Source organism: Kogia breviceps, chromosome 7 (assembly GCF_026419965.1).
Source record: "Kogia breviceps isolate mKogBre1 chromosome 7, mKogBre1 haplotype 1, whole genome shotgun sequence".
NCBI lineage: Eukaryota > Metazoa > Chordata > Mammalia > Artiodactyla > Physeteridae > Kogia > Kogia breviceps.
This window is the reverse complement of record NC_081316.1, coordinates 18,057,905-18,077,000: the sequence shown is the minus strand read 5'-3', so window position 1 is coordinate 18,077,000 and position 19,096 is coordinate 18,057,905. Positions and strand designations below refer to the sequence as shown.

At 41.9% G+C, this 19,096-nt stretch overlaps 1 protein-coding gene across 49 annotated transcripts in view; it reads right to left on the bottom strand.

The window, feature by feature from the left end:
- Positions 1-19,096, bottom strand: part of PPP6R3 (protein phosphatase 6 regulatory subunit 3) — a 126,535-nt gene that overhangs the window by 26,591 nt on the left and 80,848 nt on the right. For 31 of the 49 annotated variants that reach the window (XM_059069313.2, XM_067037739.1, XM_067037753.1 and 28 more), the window contains 6 exons: positions 18,560-18,712; positions 16,368-16,517; positions 15,175-15,239; positions 12,729-12,844; positions 10,761-10,846; positions 4,176-4,262 (listed from right to left, as the gene is read on the bottom strand). In XM_059069313.2, coding sequence (XP_058925296.1) covers positions 4,176-4,262; positions 10,761-10,846; positions 12,729-12,844; positions 15,175-15,239; positions 16,368-16,517; positions 18,560-18,712 — 657 coding nt within the window. The remainder of the gene's footprint in view (positions 1-4,175; positions 4,263-10,760; positions 10,847-12,728; positions 12,845-15,174; positions 15,240-16,367; positions 16,518-18,559; positions 18,713-19,096) is intronic. The other 18 variants (XM_067037768.1, XM_067037767.1, XM_067037771.1 and 15 more) reach the window with 1 other exon arrangement.

Genomic DNA, 19,096 nt, shown 5'->3' with positions numbered 1-19,096 from the left:
AACCAACCTTATCTTAAGATCCAACCAATGGTAACCACCCACCCTCCCTCTTTGCATCTCCCACCCACAGTCCACTACAGCAACATGGCACCAGAGGAAAAATGACTAATAATCACAATCACAATCCTACAACACAATGTTCAGGGACACTTCATTTTCTTAAAAAAAAAGATTTAAGGCTCAGAGGCTAGAAAGAGTAGAAAAGTAACTACTATCCTACCTACCTTAGAGAGAGGACAGAAAGTTATAACACTGATCCAGAATCACTCTGAGACGCCTACAACCCTGAAAGACCCACGCAGGAGTCGGCTCTTGTTTACTGCACCGTTTCTAGAGAGCACCAGGCTCACTTGGGTTCTCTCAGGCGAGAAAGGGGGAATGTTAAAACGGACTCCACAAAAATGTTGCTATTCTAATTTCAAACCACAAGCAGGCCCAGGGGAACAAGCGAGGTCAGCAAACGTGTTCCATGTTCTCAACCAGGAGAAAAGAACAGATGAAGATATGCAAGTGCCACTCCTCACTCTGCCCCGAGCAATAAATACGGAGACAAATAACGTGCGTGCTGCCCACGGACAGAGCTGTGTACGGACCTCGCGGGGGCACAAGTAGCAGCTGGTAGCTGAACTAAAAGCGTCGCTCCTGAGGCCACTACTGGGAAGGCCAAGCTCTCCTCGGTTCTCCATCTGAGCAGAGCCCACGGACTCTACCCTGCAGACAAACACTGCAGAAATGCCTCTGCCGTTAATTCCTGATTATTCATTCTGGTGGCAGGGAATTATGGCATGGATAATCCAAATAGTGGATAATTTAAAAATAAACCTTATATTTGGCTTTGGAAGGCATCTTTTCCTTAGGTCTAAAAAATGCTGCATCTAGTTTACCGAGAACCTCAAACCTCACTTTTCTCTAACTCGATACTCACCACCCCTCTGCTCACTCTCACACTTTCCCGCTGCTCCCCTTCTTGCCCAAAGAGACAGTACTACATGAGCACACGAGCACTTGGGGCCAGCCCCCCGGGGGTGCATTTGGTAAGGCACACCAAAGCTGCGGGAGTCTGGGTGAAAGCAGAACGGCAGGGACAAGTGCTGGGAGGCTGGGCTGAGTTTTGGACATACGAATATAAAATATTATGAGTAGAAAGAAACCAACTCGTCTGAATTGCTTTATCTTTTATGAGGTATGACGCATGGTTGGTAGCTTCAAAGGTGTGGCAAAGAATCACGAAGTCCTTCCGGGCAAGCAGTATTAAGCCAGGCTCTGAGTTTATTGACAGGTTAGAAATTTGGTTGCACAAGAGGAAAAGGTCCTTTTCAACTGTTTTCTTTTTTTTTTTCTTTTTCTTTAAATGTTTTGTACTTCTAGAGATCACACTGTAAATCTTTTGGGTGTAAAAGGGAAGAAATATTCCCAAAAGTGTTCCTTTAAATGCTTCATAATACTTTAAATGCTTCATAACAGAATGCAAATACTAAGTGTATTATAAATACATGTGTGAATGCATACGTGTACAAACATATAGACACACCCACAGACACACATAAACATGCACACACATATCTGCACTGTCTCTCTTCATCTATGGAGGGAGAGATATAGGAGCTGACAGACACAGCCTCCACGTAGTAACGCAGAGGAAAAAGAAAACCAACAAACCGTAGTCCTCATTAGTTCTGAGTCTACTGTAGCGTCTAGGAAGATAAAACCAGCAAAGAACTTAGGTTTCAAATCTGATTTTGACTAATAAAGCCATCGAGGCTTACTAAACCCACATAAGTGAAGACTGCTAGTGTATTCTATTTAAAGCTTTATAGAAGTGTTTTGGAGTCTGAGAAATCCAAATCTGGAAAGCACCATACAGTTGTGCAATTATTAAAAACTTTTAATTATGCAAAAAAGGGAAGAAAAACCCCCAAACGTCTCAGAACTGTCATCCTGGCCAAAGCCAGGGACTGGTTCAAGTCACTGAGAAGGGAGCCTACCGTTTTCTTAAGTAAATCTCTTGGGTGGACCCACCTGGGCAACAGAAAGTCCCTGTCCAACGACCTGACGGCCTATGCACAAGCCTGTTGGGGACGGGGGCAGCGGAAGTGGTGTCCATCCTTGGCAGCCAGCCCTAGTTCTTCAGACACCACACGAGGAAGACCTCCTCACGCTTTACCCTGTGAGGCAGCCTTAGGAGGAGGGAGAGTCAAGCTCTGGAGGTGAGGAAACCAGAAGGGGCACCAAAGCTGTGAGCACGCCCCAAGCCAAGTATGGCCCCCCAGGTCTGTTAAGTGAGCTGCCCTAAGCTCTCTGTACTCGAGCGTTACCAACAGACCTAGCTTTAAATGTGAATGAGAACCTCAAATTGATATATATATAAACTGATTTGATTATAAAGGAGACCAGCATGAAATTCTTACATTAACCTAGATTTGTATTCTTAAATTCAGAAAAAAATGCTTTGGAGTATGTTTATTTTCAAACTGATCCATGACTGGTGTATAGTTTAAACATGCAAAGAAGAGTTTACTGGAAGGCTGTCAATCAGAAAAGAATAATTATTCTTCCTACTTTTAGAGGGCTACATAAAGTGGATAAAACCCACAGGAACAGCAGCCTGGTGTTAAGTAAGGCAGTTTGGTGACTGGGCTTGCTTTATATGCACATCAGCAGTCAAAGCAAAAAAATGTCAGAAAATTCTCCCCAGAAAAACTATGACCCTGTAACCAGATTTCAAGAGATGTTAACGGAATCCACTTTCCTGGTACCAAAATGTCACCAGTACCCGATTAAATCAGTTGCCCGGAAGTTCCAAGTTTATTAGCTTATTTACAAATACATGTTTAAGGGCATTCTTTTTCTTAAAGCTATTCGCCAGATCAAAATCACCTTGAAAATGTACATTGTACACCATCAAGCTTCTTTGTAGGGGTGGAGCAATGTGTAGCACTGGGGTTCAGACGAGGACGAGGGGACTAATAATTCAATACTGTCCAGGTGCTCCAGGGTCGGGCAAGGATTGCTCAAAGGCATGAGGGCTCACAGTGAGCCAGCTGGGCCTATGGAGTGGTCACTGCTGCCAGACAGCAAGCCAAGGTGAGAGGTGGCAATGAGGCCCTGCGGCTCGACAGCTCCCCGGCCCTCTCCTCGGGAGGCTGGCTTCCGAAGGGCAGTGTCAAGAATCAAGAGAAGCCTGCCAGCCACCAAAATGCTACCTCCGGCCTAGCCTGAGAACATAAACGTTAAATCGCCTTAGTACCAAACCAAGAAAGTGCTTAGCTCAACCTACACCGGAGTGTGTCAGGCTACTTGGACACCGAAAGGCAAGGCCAGCATAAGCATCAGAAGCTTCATCCTGGCCTTGGTAAAAGGGGCTTAAAGATGGAGAAAAAAGAAGCTAAGCAACATTCAGTGCCAGGTGGGAAGATGACTACGTTAATTCCATTGCCACACCAAATCAACTGACAGGCCTAGACCCGTTCCTGACTAAAGGCAACTTCTTCATATGAAGAGCTGGTAACTTTCAAAGGGGCTTCTCTATTTAGCTCCCAAACCTGATACCCAGTGGAGACAGTGAAATCATTCCTCACCTCCCCAAGAACCACCAATGGATGATAAATCAGCACATTTATTTCTATATCCTGCTCTCTCCCACACAAAGATCACCAGCAGCTGATAAAAGTGATGAATTTGGGAACAGGAGGACAGGGTGGCAATGAATTACTTCAACTACAACTTAACTTAGATGTCACTACACAATTTGAAGATATTGGAAACACGTAAGCCATTTGGGGTTCAGGGATATTGTGAAAGTTACTTTACTGATGTTAAACAAGTCTTCTTATTCTTATCCACAGACCTCTACTGCAGGAACTGTCTACTGTGCAGGTCTGCATAATGAGCATGGCTGAGGTGCTTACTGAACTGTTCAGTTCATTCAAATCTCCTGAAAATTTACCCGACTCATCATTATTTTCAGATCTGAAGAAACATTCCCTGGAATTACAATCAACATAAACCTTCCTCTCATGTACCCAACACTTCCTCTTTTAAATGTCTTTGCCTAGCTAACAGGTTAACCCCACATTACAACCTAATGCATGTCTCACTCCAACGCTGATTCACAAATGGCAACTAAACTAAGCATTTAAAATAAAACAAAAAGCAAAACTTTAGGCATGACTCACTTGCTGCAAAGAAGAATCCTGTGAGAAACCCGTTTCTTTAAAGTCAATTTCATCATCACTGGATGAATGAATATGGCAGGTTGTAACCTATATGCATAGAAATGTAAAAAACTATTTAACAGAGAAAAGTTTTGGACATTCGTATCAGCATTTTTACGGAAAAATCACATTTAGTTTTTCTCTCAATATGTTAACAATAGCAGGAACAAAAATAAGTAACAGCTAAGTTGTGAAATCCACCCAATAATTCGAGGGCACACCTCACGCAACCGGACGGCTTGGCTACCGACCCTTCTGCTGCCTGCCTGTGGTTACTTCACTCGTGATTAACAGCACCAGAAAGCAGTGAGAGATGAGGTACTCCATTTAAGTGATTCTGGTAATTATCTCCAATTAGATGTTTACAGAGGGAAGGAAGAAATTAATGGCTCAGATAAAATATAAAAATAATTAAATATGCCAAGCCTGAAGGGTAAAGTTGCAATTCCCAGGGATCACTAATGAGCCACTAGAAAGGTCAGGTTTAAATATAACCATTTCACTTTAAATTCTTGCATTTCTTGCCCATTCTAAGAAAAGTATTGTTCATAAATGCTAAATATGACTTACGTCAGTAGTCCCCTGCTCATCACAAGACCCCAAGTCTTCTGCCGCTTAAAACGTAACCCCCTGCCCTCACAACTTAAAACCAACTCACATTAATAAGCAAAAGCATAAACACGAACTGCTCACCAATTCATGGTAAGTGATTTTTATTAATTCATAAATGTATTAACAATTAGAAATGAAGATATACAAATGGCTAAGCAACACACTAATGACAGTAATTGCTCTACAGCAAGTAATAAATATGAACAGTCTGTAAAATTCTAAGAACAAGCACTATACTTCTAAGGGTAACTTACACTGTATTTTCTGAGTTATTCGTCCCGTACTTTTTGTAGAAGTGTTCTGGGCAGAGAGCACTGTCCTTGGGGGAGACACAAGCAGCCGTTACCTGCCAGCCCTTGAAGCTGTGCCTAGAAGCCTAGAGTTATAGACACCAGCCTGGTTTGCTTTGTGATGGTCCAACACTGATTCAAGAAGCCCGAAGTAGAATCCAACTGAGTTTGCATGTGGTATGGCTTATGAAATTCTGAATAAATCACTGCCTGAATAAAATTAATCTCTTTTCCCTTTGTCTGGCTATCTTTGGTGAAGATACTGAGTCCAAGTGAATAACCCAGTGTTTCCAATTAATTCCCTCTCCATCCTCCCTAAAGTATAGAGAAAGCATTCACACTAATTTTGAATCTGGCCTGATGAAATCAAAGGCAGAATTTGTAATCAATGAAGGGAACCTGCTTGAGTCAACCGTGGCTTGAGCAAGCTGGTGGGAAAGATATGGGGGTGAGGGTGTTCCAGGAGAGCCCAGCCAGATGCAGAAAGGAGGTGGTGGAATACTGCTTGGTCACGGCAGCTGGCACCTTGCAGGGCAACTGCAGTCAAGAGCAGGTCAAGCTGTTCCACTGCAGTGGATTTAGGAGCTTCGGGCAACTTGGCTGGCCAGTACAAGAATCATACTAAGCCCATGTGTGTTGTAGGGGTGCAAAACAAGACAATTCAAAGAGCAAGCTTGGTGGACTAGAGAGAAAAAAAGCAGCTGACTACTCCTAGTATGTCTTGTTGTTTAAGTTCAAAAAGGATATAATGTGTCTTCATTCATCCTTTTTGCTACAAAATAAGATTTTATCAGGTCATTAATTAAAATAAGCAACTAGCTTTTGTTGAACAACTACTATGTGCCAGACACTGTGACCCCCTTATATATTCTCCTTAACTTGTATCCTCAAAGCAATTAATTTTTTCCTCCAAAGAGAAACTACTGTTTTACAGTTATTATTAATAATAACACAATGCCTGCATACCTTCTCAATTATGTTTTTAAAAGATGTGGGGACTCTGATTCTACCTACACCCATACCCAGTCTGAAATCGTTATTAATAAAATGAGCTAGGGCTTCCCTGGTGGCGCAGTGGTTGAGAGTCCGCCTGCCGATGCAGGGGACATGGGTTCATGCCCCGGTCCGGGAGGATCCCACATGCCGCGGAGCGGCTGGGCCCGTGAGCCATGGCCGCTGAGCCTGCGCATCTGGGGCCTGTGCTCCGCAGCAGGAGAGGCCACAACGGTGAGACGCCCGCGTACCGCAAAAAAATAAAAAAATAAAAAAATAAATAAAATGAGCTAAAAGATCATTTAATTTACCTACAGGGGAAAACTTGTTCATCTTAGCCCCTGATCTAAGCTTCCAAAACACACCCCTTTTGAGGCATCGTCAGTTCAGTAAATGCCTCTTTCACTCCTCTTCTTCCAGCTGAAATCTTAGTCATCTTGTTTCTTCTGTACCCACATCTGTCCACTCTGCTGTCAAAATGGAACCTAAAATCCCATCACTTCTCATCAAGTCTATTATCACCTCCTTAGTGGAAGGCTCCTCCCTCGTCTGGATTAACACTGTATTAGGCGTCTAACCAGTGTCCCCGCCTCGACCTTTTGTCCCACTATAGTCTATTCTCAATCCAGCAGCCACAATGATCTTTTCAATCATCACAGGATTTTAAATCACTGACATCAAATCATGTCACTTTTTATTTAGCTCCGAACCTAACGGTTTCATCTCACTAAGATCACAACCCCAGGAGCCTGCCGTGAAGCTGCATGAGATCTGGCCCACAGAACCTCTGAATCTCTCCTCCCATTCTCTCCCTGGCCCGCTCTGATACAGCCACGTGGGCGCTGTGCCGGCCTCTGCACTCGCTCTTCCTCCCCCACTTCCCTCCAGCCTCTACACAAATGTTCTCCATGGTGTTTTCCTAGACCACCTAATTTTAAATTGCACAACTGTCCAAAACACTCCCCGACTCCCTCCCCCTAGTTTACCCTCCATCTGTTTATCCAACTCCACCGAGGCAGGGATTTTTGCCAATCTTGTTAAGAGCAATATCCACAGTGTCCAGCACACAGCAGCCCCTCAAATATTTCACGAATACTAGTAAATCACTACATGAGAATACAGAATCATAACTTTAAAAAAAGTAACAAGTATATAAGAACGTTCTTGCCAAGCAAGATGTATTCTAAGTAAACTATACTCTTGATGCTGCAGTGAAAAAAAAGTTTTTGAGTTGTTACCTTCTTCCACAATAAAATTTCAGTTTTATTAACTGTCGTTAAAAGAAAAAGCAAATAAGAGTTTTCTTCATCTTGGCTGATTAGGTTGCTAGGAGAATCATACGTATGACTTGATAACTGGTAACTTGATAACTGATAACCTCCAGTGAAAAGTGGAAGCTACAGACTCTTGCTCCTTGCTACACATGGTCCCAATGTGGACCCCCAGCACTTATATGACCTGGGGATGGTTAGAAATGCAAACCCTCAGACGTTCCACCTTGACCTGCTGGATCTCCAGGCAATTCATACATGCATGTTTGAATTACTCTACACAACCTCCATAAACTATCTCATAAACTACCTCAACCTTAAAAAAAAAAAAATCCTCACCCTTGGAGAGGCAGGCAGAGAATGAAACAAACTCAATTTTCCAAAGTCAGTACAGAAACATTGCTTATGTCTAAATTTACTCTCTCTAAACCCTTACCAATTTTTACAGTTTGGGGGCTTAGTCAAAACAATGCGGCCTTTGGATATAATTAAAACACCAAATTTTACTCAGGATAAACTCCCAGCATAAAAACATAAGCAGTATATGAATCTCTTGTTCATATACTTTGGCATGACGGGGTCAGAAGATTAAAGTACTTCAAAGATCTGAGAGAGAAGGGAATTCAAATGTTGCCCTAGAAGTGATAGAAGCTGGAAGACAGACGTTGCCCTAGAAGATGGCAGGAGCCTAGGGCTGACACAGCTTATCCTACATAACCGAGCAAGTCCTCAAGCCCACAGCCAGTAGAATAGGTTGAGTGTTTGCTGTATGAATGAACGAATCCTGTCTGTGGCTAGAAAATAAAGAACAGGCCAGGGCAACCTAACAATGCACTAACTCAAGCATTTGGTGCTGAACTACAGGTGGATCCAAGTCCTATGAATATACCTGAAATAATTCCCAGAGAGGTATCTGAGCCATCATCCTAAAACCAACTAAGTCAGGGCAGTGTATCTAATCTATTTGGGGAGGGAGGTAGGGAATACGCAATCCATTATTTAACTGCCAATTTCAGTGATGAGTATGCCTGAAACAATTAGAAGGGAAATGCTTTTATTTGGACTTTGCACTACACGACCTAGTGGGCATGCCATTTCTGTATGACATTTTTGCAAGGGCAACACCCACTGCATGTACCAAACTGTGTTTATAATAATATTCACAACAGCACATTTTCCCTGGAACATGTGGGATACAGCCTGAAACAATCTGGGCAGAAAATGAAGAGCCTGGAGGCTACAGTTCAACTCTCCTTGACGGCCCAGGATTAATGTATAAGGATCCTCAAAAACTTGGAATACCCATATCCCTAAAAATACTACAAAGCAAAATTCCCTATTAGAAGGACTTAAGACTAAGTAGAGGTAGTATTTTAGTACTGGGTATTTGAAACCAAGGAAGTGAAGAGGTCCTGAGAGATCAACACAGAAGTCTCAAGAAACAACAAAACCATAGAGTGGGGCTAAGTCAACAAAGGATATGAGCCATACTAACAGGGCTCTATATATCTGACCACTTTTGCTATATAAGCTAACTTCTCCTTCTTTTGTTTTACTGTAGATTATCTGTGTAGTCCAAGTATTACGGCAGAAAGTGCAATAGGCAAAGGAGAACTGAGCTTCAATCAGCGTGATAGGTGGAGCCCGTGATGATTTTTTCCTTCAACACAGGTACAAATGTATGTCTAGATGTGTCTGACCCAAAAGGGCTGTGCACTAATTATGCAGGGCAAGCCCACACTCCTCTCTCTATGTGGACATACATGACATTACGCAGTCACAGACTAGATAATTGATGGCATCGTGCAAAGTAGCTGAGTGCTACCTGAACTGCAATGAAGTCCATCTTTAGAAATATTTAAACTACTCACAAAAGAAATCTGCTTGAATTACCAAAGACAACTTTTTAAAAAAATCCTGATAAGAACAAGTTTAACTGGACATTCTTTACTTCTACCTCTGAAGTCAATCAAAAGGCAATTTTTAACAAAGTTTCCCAAACAAGATCAGAATTAATACTCTTATTTCTTTATGAATAAGAAACAAGACAAAAATCACCTTCAAGGAGACCACATTTCTTGCATTCTTAACAAGGAATCAATCTGGGAACCTCTAAAATTAAAAGGTTCAATTTAACAGTATCAGAGAACAATTTCACCCTACAAGAAGACCCTGATGATCCAGAATTTTAACCAATTTGACTGGGGAAAAAAAACACAATGTACAGTGGGTAATACATTCATTAAAAGTTACTTAACCCTTCCTCTATCCCTCAGGGCTGTCAAAGTGAATGCCATTTCCTCTGTTGGGTTGTGACACCCTGTGACAATAAGGGCCACCAAATCTATTTTAACTGAACGGCCCCACACAGCGCCCTTTTTACAGATCTCTCTCAACTTCATTAATTCTTCCAGCTCCTAATACCTAGTAATTCTCTCACTATATCCACCTGAACAAGCCACCAACCTGTCAAGAGTCTGGAAACAGATAACCAAACTTGTTAGACAATCTGCAAAGCAGGAGGCGACAGGCCCTTCAGGGGCGGGTGATGCAGGATGACTAGTGACGCTCTGCAGCACCACCCCCACCCTGTTTCTAGGCTCCACTCTGAGCAGATAAGGCTGCCTAACAAACGAGGTGTTACTGTGTATTAGAAATGGAAGACTGCGGATGCTGAATTTCAAATACAGAATTAAATGCCCGACACACCTACTTCCATGTAGAGTCAAGGCCACCACCTCAACTATCAGCTGGCATGTGCTTGCAAAAGGAAATGCTTTTCCTTGAAAAGCAAAAGCAACACTTACCTTAAAACTTAATGTATTAAAGAAAACAAAGACTACATTCCAAAGTCCAATATAATTTTTAAGAATATTATCAATGCCATTATTCCCTGGCTCAAAGTACCAATCTATTAAAGCTGGGGTTTCAAAGTCATCTATAAAATTTTCCCCCACTGGGAATGACTTTAATGAGGGTCAACTCAACTCAGTAACATTAGAAAATATCCAATACTTAGGTTTTCTAACCACCCGGGGTTATTTAGGCATAAGGCAACAAACCCAACACAGTAAAAGGAAGGCTAGAGGCTGCTCTGTTGAGGTGCTTGGGGAGCAGGGCACTGAGGGAGGTGGAAACCGAGTACAGTGGGAGCAGGTACGAGTAGCTTCTTTGTACCCTTACGTCATCCCAAGCAGGAATTGGAAGCTGTCTAGACAAACTAGCAAGAGTACGGTGGGCACTGACCTCTTTTACTGGTAAGAAACATGAGCTTGGCCTACAATTATCAGGACAAGTGGAAGATGTCTCACATCTTTCTGAGTAGACGGGCAAAGGCCAAGAGCACTGAAATCACAGAAATGTAACCTTGTAGAACCTACTAGATCTACCGTGTTCCTCTTGTTAGTTTCTCCTAAGGAGCTTGTGCAGAACGTCTCCCATCGCTCCCTGACTTCGTCTGGAAGATCTTCAGAGGGAGAAAAGGAAAAAAGCATTATCACTACAGTGACTTGCACACAGACAAATAAACAAGTAACTCGAGGGGCACCACCCACGTGGTTCCTCAAAGGCGAGCAAGCCCTGCAGGCTGAGCTCTCAGAGGGACGGGGTATAGCCATGCTCAGTCTGAACCCTGAGGACTTTTCAGGAACCCCCTCCCCACCGCGGTCTATGCTTGATGCCAAGAGCCCTAAGCAGTTCTTTGAATTTAACAAGTTTTTTAAGATCTTTGGTAAAAACTTAACCTGGAAAATATGTTTCCAATAAGTTCCCTGTAAAGGTAACAGTCTTTAAGGTGGGGGTAAAAGCAGTCTTGCTCCATGGTCATGTGAGTTTAGGAAACACTGCAAATGTCAGCTCCTGCGCACTTTGAGAAACTCTGACTGGCATCTGGCCAAAGAATGTCCCACGGAACCCAGTTTGGTTTCTCAAATTGCTCAAAGATAATGTTTCCTAAATGTTTGTGTCATAGGCCAACATATGGATACGTATGCAATAGTGAAAGCTACCTTCTACAGAAATTGTAAAGAAAAGGATACACAAATACTTTTCTGAGAAAATGAAACTATAGCTGTAATCTTGGAGGCCTCACTAAAGTTGTCATCTGACAATTCTGGTTTAAACACACGCGTGTACACACCCTTACAAAGGCAAGCAACTTCCATAAAACGAAGACTGATCTAAAAAAAATATCATACACATGGCCAATTGATGTGCAGAGCTAAGGACATAAAGTGTGATGATCTGGCTAACATCTCTCTCAAGAAGCAAAATTACAGGGCTTCCTTGGTGGCGCAGTGGTTGGGAGTCCGCCTGCCGATGCAGGGGACACGGGTTCGTGCCCCGGTCAGGGAAGATCCCACACGCCGCGGAGCGGCTGGGCCCGTGAGCCATGGCCGCTGAGCCTGCGCGTCCGGAGCCTGTGCTCCGCAACAGGAGAGGCCACAACAGTGAGAGGTCCGCATACCTCAAAAAATAAAAAATAAAAAATAAAGAAGCAAAATTACAGGTGGGCTAGCCCCAATTTGTCCATCACTGGGCCACAACTATACTTTTCGCGCACATTCAATAGGTAACAGCCTCTTGAACACATTCTTAAGAGAGAAATAGTAGGACAGACTGAGAGATGATTTTCAGCAAGTTAATAACTGAACGAATGTTGCACCACAGAGGTTGAAGATGTTTTGCCTTCAGAGTAAGTCACAGGACTGACTAGTAATCCTGCTGGTACCAAACCTGGAGCGCACAGAGTTCTTGATGCTCTCATTTGGGAGGAGATGGACTCAAGGCCTTGGTGCCAGTGTGAAAGGCATCAATACGGTTTCTTCCAAGTAACCTTGGGCTGATTAAATTCAAATGCTAGTGCAGAAAGAGTCCTTTAGGATATTGGCTAATATCGCTCATTTTAGTAATAGAGAGATGGAAAAAATGCTGTTAAATGCTTTAATATGCCCATTAAAGGAACTCAATCCATAGGCTATGTAGGGGACTTCAGAAGAAAATAAAAAGCAAGAGTAATTGTAGCTCAAGTGGCTCAACTGTCAGCCTACGAGTACTTCAAGCTCAAAGGAACGGTTTAGCGAGCAATACCCTTAGAGAATGAAAGTGGGTAACTCTAGTTACCGGCTGAGCCTGCCAATACTTAATAAAAGGACTGCAGAACTAAGAACAGAGATACAGCAAAAATCTATATTGTTCAAACACATTCTCAAGAGCCTCATTCAAATCTCGAGATAATATGAGGAAACTCTTCAGACAGCTATTTAAAAAGCTATGAATATTTCCACTTTACCCTTAAATCCTTTCTCCAATCCAACAAAAATGTAATGAAAATTCCATAAACCCATTACCTTTGATGAGCTGCTGTACTAAGGCGCTGTTGGGGCCCTTATCAGTGCTGTGCACGATGCAGTTGGCTATCCTTGTCAGGTGTCCCATGTAGCCATGCCGTCTTCCTCCTTCGGCTCTACCAGGGGTAAAGGACAAATATTCAGACTCCTGAGAGGATGGAGTGATGAACAGCTTGGTAAGTACAGTGGATTTAAGCAATCGTTCTAAAAACTGAGGCACTAAAGACAAGAACAGGCAGAAAAAGAGGGTGCGTAATATAACCAGGTTGGGGTAGGGATGGGGGTGGGAGTGTGGCAGCAACTGTCTACTCAAAAGTCTACATTGTAGCCTCAGTCAACAGGACAAACTCTGTTCAAATACTCAAACCAACCATCCTCAGTAACATAGTATCTTTAAAAACAAAACCCCAAACATTCACTGATGCCTAATGATTCTGTGACTTTCCTTCCTATCTTTCTGTGAAACTATTTTTCAGACTTTAAACAGACTGTAGGGAAATGAGGTGAGAATTCTGCTGGTTCATTTTGCTAAGACATCAAATTTTAATTGTATCAATCAATCATCGAGATAGTTATCTACCAATGGCATTTCTCAAGTTAAAATATTAGCTGATTTGAGGACTTGGCCAAGATGAGAGGTAGTCAACTTGTATCTGGCCCCACTTGCCACCTGGACACGGACATTCACATGATTCCTCACCCCTTCCCCACTTAGAGTCCAATCTTCACAACTATCACCCATCTTTGCATTTAGACAAATTTTTCACATCACTGTGAGTTCTCTGCCCGAATATTTACAAAGTGTCAGGTCTTTACATTCTATGAAACAAAAGACTTTTGACTGCAGACAGGAAGGAACAAACCGAAGAGATCTTTGCTTAAAGGGAGAATCTTTCAGGAGTCACTAAGAAAAACCATACTGTGCTTGTAGGCTTGCCTGGAAAATGAAATATCTGCTAATAAGCTTAGTAGAGGGCCTGGGAATACCTAAGGGTCTGAAGGCATATGGTTGACCTCAGCTGAGCTGCTATGAGCCTCTTTCAGTTTCACAGTAAGATCCCACGACCCGAGCGTTCCTTCTGGGCAAATTCTTAGTCAGAAACTCTGGTATTCCCTCAAGCCCTCACAAGGGAAAACAAACACCCATCTCCAAGTTTTTTGGCCCAAGGCTCCCGATTTTCTTTAGGCTTCCTGTTCAAGGAAAGCTTAAAAAGCTCTTTCAGGACTCCCCGGGAGGGGAGGAATATTATTAGCCAGGCCTTCAGAGGATGGAGCTCACAGGACACCTCGGCACTGGCGAGGAGGCAGAGAGAGGAAGGGGGTCAAGGAAGGCTAAGATGGGGCAGACACATAACCAGAGATGCTCTGGCCACAGACAGCACCCCAAAGGAGCTCCATTTGGAGGAAAGTATCTGAGGTCCACCAAGACTGAACCCCTGCCACCCTCAAACTACATGCCACCTTTCGCCACCCAGAGTCAAAGCAAAGCCCTATCGGTGTTTAGTAAGCAATTTTTAAAAACCAAACCCCAGAAAACAAAGCGGACAGCTCCCATGAGTTACCTAGCTCACCTGGGCACTGCAAGAGACATCTGAACAGAGACACAGAGAAGGGACATCCTGAGAAAGGTCAGACTATAAAGGGGCATATGACAACTTTATGGGGTGATGGAAACGTTCTGTGTCTTGTCTGTGATGGTCACATGACTGAACGCATTTGTCAGAATTCCTAGAAATGTATACCCAAAAACGTATACTTCAATAAACCTGACTTAAAAAAAAACCACACAAGAAGTATACCCTGAGAGTGTCTCCCAAACATACCCACCTGCTTCAGAATCTATGGGATAGCATAAAAGCTCCGAGGGCATTAGAGAGGAGTGCCTGTTTCAGACAACACCGCTAGGGAAAGAAACTCTGTGTAACAAAGCTACTCACATGCAGCAACTAATACTTCAAGTAATCTTGCCAATCAGCTAACGGAAATTTTCTAAAAAAGGAAATACTAAGCAATTTTACCCTCCCTCTAGTTCCATGCACAAAGTGACTCTTTTCTTCCATGAGAACCCGGGGTAACAAGGACAAAGGTGCTAATTAAGGAGGACTTGACTTTGTAACTCTTTTCCTTCAACTCTCCATTATTCTCAGAAAAACAGCCATTCACAAAGGACCAAGAAGTTGCAAAGGCAGCAACAGAGGTGGGGAATACTCCCAACCTCTGTTCTTTCAAGACAGGTAGAAAGACAGGGGGATCTAAAAGTAAATTACTAGAAAAATATCTGTTACAATTAAATAATCTCGAAGTCCCAAGAGAACCATTTGTAACTGTAAAGTGGCCTGTACCATGTAGTTATATTATATTCATTGTTCCCTGTCTAGGGCAAGGCAGTATATTTTCTTCAAATTAAAAATCAAATTGAACTCCAATCAGAAAACAATTTACTTACTGTTTCTTCTCGTTCATTTCCCAGGCGTCAAGTATTCGTTCTATCAATTGACATTTTTGAAAGAGCTGAATAAAAAGGAACGTTCCAGTTTAACATTGACATAAATGTCAAAGTGTCAAATTTTAAAAGTGAAACAGAACTCTAGTTAAACAGAAAAGTGATACCTATCACTTTATACATATAACCCAGCAAGCCTAATATAGCTGTGAATTACTGGCTAAATCAGATGCACCGTGAAAATAAATTTACTCAAGGGGCCCAGAACACTACAGGGATTCAAGACAGGATCTATGTCTTTAGCAGTGAACCTACCGGGAAATAATATATTTCAAGTACTGCTACCAGTGAGCAGCTGACCTAAAGCAAAGCCAGGTTTTACTCCGAAATGGAATACAGAAAATTATGCCCCAGCAAAAATTTAACTCAGAATCCACAGCAATACTTGTACAGTTTAAATGCGAGCAACACTTACTTCTCTATCAGCTAACATTACTGCATTCGTATTAAAAATAGGTGTGGCTTGCCAAACTTCCACAGGCCAATGACCAGTGCTGTGGGCTGCATTATCGAATGTGCACAGCCGGTCTTATTCAAATGTCATTTGTCTTCCCCATCTACTTGGGCATTCCAGGTTAGCCTTTCCCATCTTCAAGGTTTGGGCATAACCCAGTATGAGCTAAAGAATGTCACACAATCACAGAACTTCAGATCAAGAAGAAACCTGCAGACTGACTTAGTAAAATCACCTCATATTTAACAAAAGAAAACAGACCCCCAGAAGAGGTTTCCTCAACACTGCATAAGAACTCACTTCTCCCAACTTTCAGTCATATATTCAGCACCAGAAATTAAAACTCTAGCAAGCCAAATAATTGGTTCAAATGTTTTCTGCAGTATTTAAATTTGTATTGTTCTTTTAATCTCCAAAAGATTTCTAAATCTTCAAATTTATTAATTTTCCCCAATAAGAAAGCCACATAGACTTTTTTTTTTAGAAAAGTTCATCTAATGGTTAATTGTCCAGGATATGATTTACAGAATCACCGGTTAAAAGTATCAGTACAATGAAAATAAGTTAAATATTCAGACTCTGAAATCTAACCTCCCACCCTTAAACCTCAATTCACTTCACACCTTACGCAGAAAAATGCTATAACCAGGAGTGGCAGAAAAAAGACACCAAGTAAGCTTACATGTTTCAATAACAAATTGTCACCAGTGGAGTCCTGATCAGTAATTGTGCTAGTTTCTGTGTTTTCAAAAGGACTTGCAAGAATCAGTGCAATACAGATTTCCACTTGTGTGTGTAAAAAGTTATTCCATGTGTATTTGAAGAACATGTCCTACAAAAAAAGAAAAATAATGCTTTCTTTTATTCAGTCTCCTCCATGTTTAAGCCACTACCTCAACACATTCACCAAACAATGAATTAATAAAGTAAAAATGATGTGTTCCTAGTACAACAGGACAAATTAAAAGGAACACATTTTATTTTAAATGCAGTTTAAAATGCCTTCATAGACTAAATAGCATGGTATTTGCCCATTCAACATGTCAGAATTTGCATGGAATCTAATAGAGACCAACAATAAACATATAAAGAGAAGACAATAATAACTTTCTCAAATTTGTTTTCAATGTGACTAATACAGATATTAAGTTCAGTAAATTTCCAATAATTTTCAAAGAAACTGATGAGACTTTCATTTTGCCTCATCAAATGTTTACTGATGACTTCTGAGCAGCACACAGTGCTAGGTGCAACATGGCAGACAGACAAAAATACGGTCTCCAATTTTGAGGTGCTCACACCTTAAAAAAGAATAACCACTCGGGCATTCAAAACTCATAGAACTATCAGTGGATAGAGCAAAACAAGAAAGGTATGAGAGGTGGTGACGTGCGGAACTCCTGGAGGTGCAAGGTTTTCCAGATTACCTGAAAAGGTAACAGTAGCACAAAAAAAAGAAAGACAATTCCAAAAAGCACAAATGCATAGTTAAAGTATGTATTCAGGATATCGTTGAGTCTTGGTTATCTAATCTCAAAATGAAAAGATAATGATTAATGATCCATTTAGGAGTTTAATCAAATTAATCACTCAAAAGTAGCTCTAAGATTAACAACAGAATGAATTAACAATAGCTGTAAACTTACTACTAGGAAGATGAAAGACTAGTGATTGATGACTTCAGTGAGACTCCCAGAGACAGGAGTAGGAAGTTATATCCCTGTCAGAGGGTAGGGCAAAAACTATGTCCCGAGAGGGCAAGGGTTATGCTGGCAAAGAAACTGTAATCCTGTAGCGTCTCATCTTTCTCCAAACGTTCCTGCTCTCCATGCCTTCTACTGCTATGTCATTTAACACAAAGCTGAAATACAACTAAAAGTGTCTATCTCAGTGATACTAGGAAGAACAAAGGGAATGGCTGATAGAGCATGCATGGGTTTGAAATTGGATGTGAATTCAAATCCTGGCTCCACCACTTACTAGCCATGGAATGTATCCCCCCCCCCCGAATCTGGGCATGAACTGAAAAATCATGCCCAGGATCACATGAGAAATGTATATGAAGTTTTATACCCAGGATCACATGAGAAATGTATATGAAGTGTACATTCAATGCCTTTCATGTAACGAGCAAACACCCAGACTCTCCTTTGAAACACACGCCAAGTTCCTCCCGGTGTACAGTGTGGCCAGTGGGCGTACAGTGTGGGTCCTGGGAAGCCATCTGCGCTGTGCGGAGGCAGGACAGAGCAAGCAGAGGCCCCGGGGCCAGGCCCATGGATTCAAAACACAGGCCTTGGAGCTGGGGAACTCAGGGGTCAGGAAGTCCAGATAATTCCTGGGCTCTTCCTTTACCCTTCCATTCCCTTCTGCTTCCACTGAAGCAGACTAAATCAAAAGACAGTCTCAGACTAAATCGAAAGACAGTCTTTTAGACTCAAATCAAGACAGTGTCAGAGACCTCGTATACTATCTCAGTGGAAAGAAGATCCAAGCTTGTCCCTTGGCTAATTATGACGAGAAAACAATGCTGTGAGCCCCAGTCGTTTACTGCTAATACAATCCCCTGGAGAGGGTGATTACACTCACTCTATCCTCCACACGAGACTGAGCTTCTTGAGGGAAACGTCTGTCTTAACCATACTCGAAATTCTCTAATACAGTTCTTTACACACAGCAACAATAAATTACTACTGAAAAATTGAAAGCATTCAAAATTGATGATAACCTCAAGGGGAAAACTATATAAAAGACTGTTTACACTCGGACCAAGGAAAGTCATTGACACATTGTAAATTTATGAAGTTCTACCTTCAGTTATGTATACATAAAGTATCAAGGGCAAATTAAGACATCTTTCAGGGGGTATCGTACCAATATGACCCCAATGCTATTCAGCTCCATAAGGTCCCCGTTGATACTGCTGGTATTTGTTTGGAGGAGGCTGGATATCAACCTAATCACATTCAACCGGGTGTTCCCCACGGGAGGGTCCAGCACACCCCACGTCGTCTTCATCACACTTTTCTGAGGAAGAAAAAGCTTTCCAATTAAATTCAGTTCAGTAAACAAATAAAGGGTGTAGGAGTATGTACTAAGATACAACGCTAGGTAAACTAAGCCTGCAAACAACTTGGCCTAAATTCTACACCTGAAGGAATATCCAAAACTCCTACTGATATCTTTAAGATATGATGAAATGAACATGAGGGAAAAAAATTAAGTAATTTCCCTGGACTACAAATTTTATAAGAAATCAAGTATCCCCTTGCCTTCAACATTCCAAACACCACAGGAATGAAGCAGAAAGCTACTGAAGTCCATGAAAAAGAAGTGCAATATTCCAATCCTGACCAGAAACCTAAGAAATGAAGAAAAGTTACAAGTGGTTTTAGATCACAGTTCTCTATC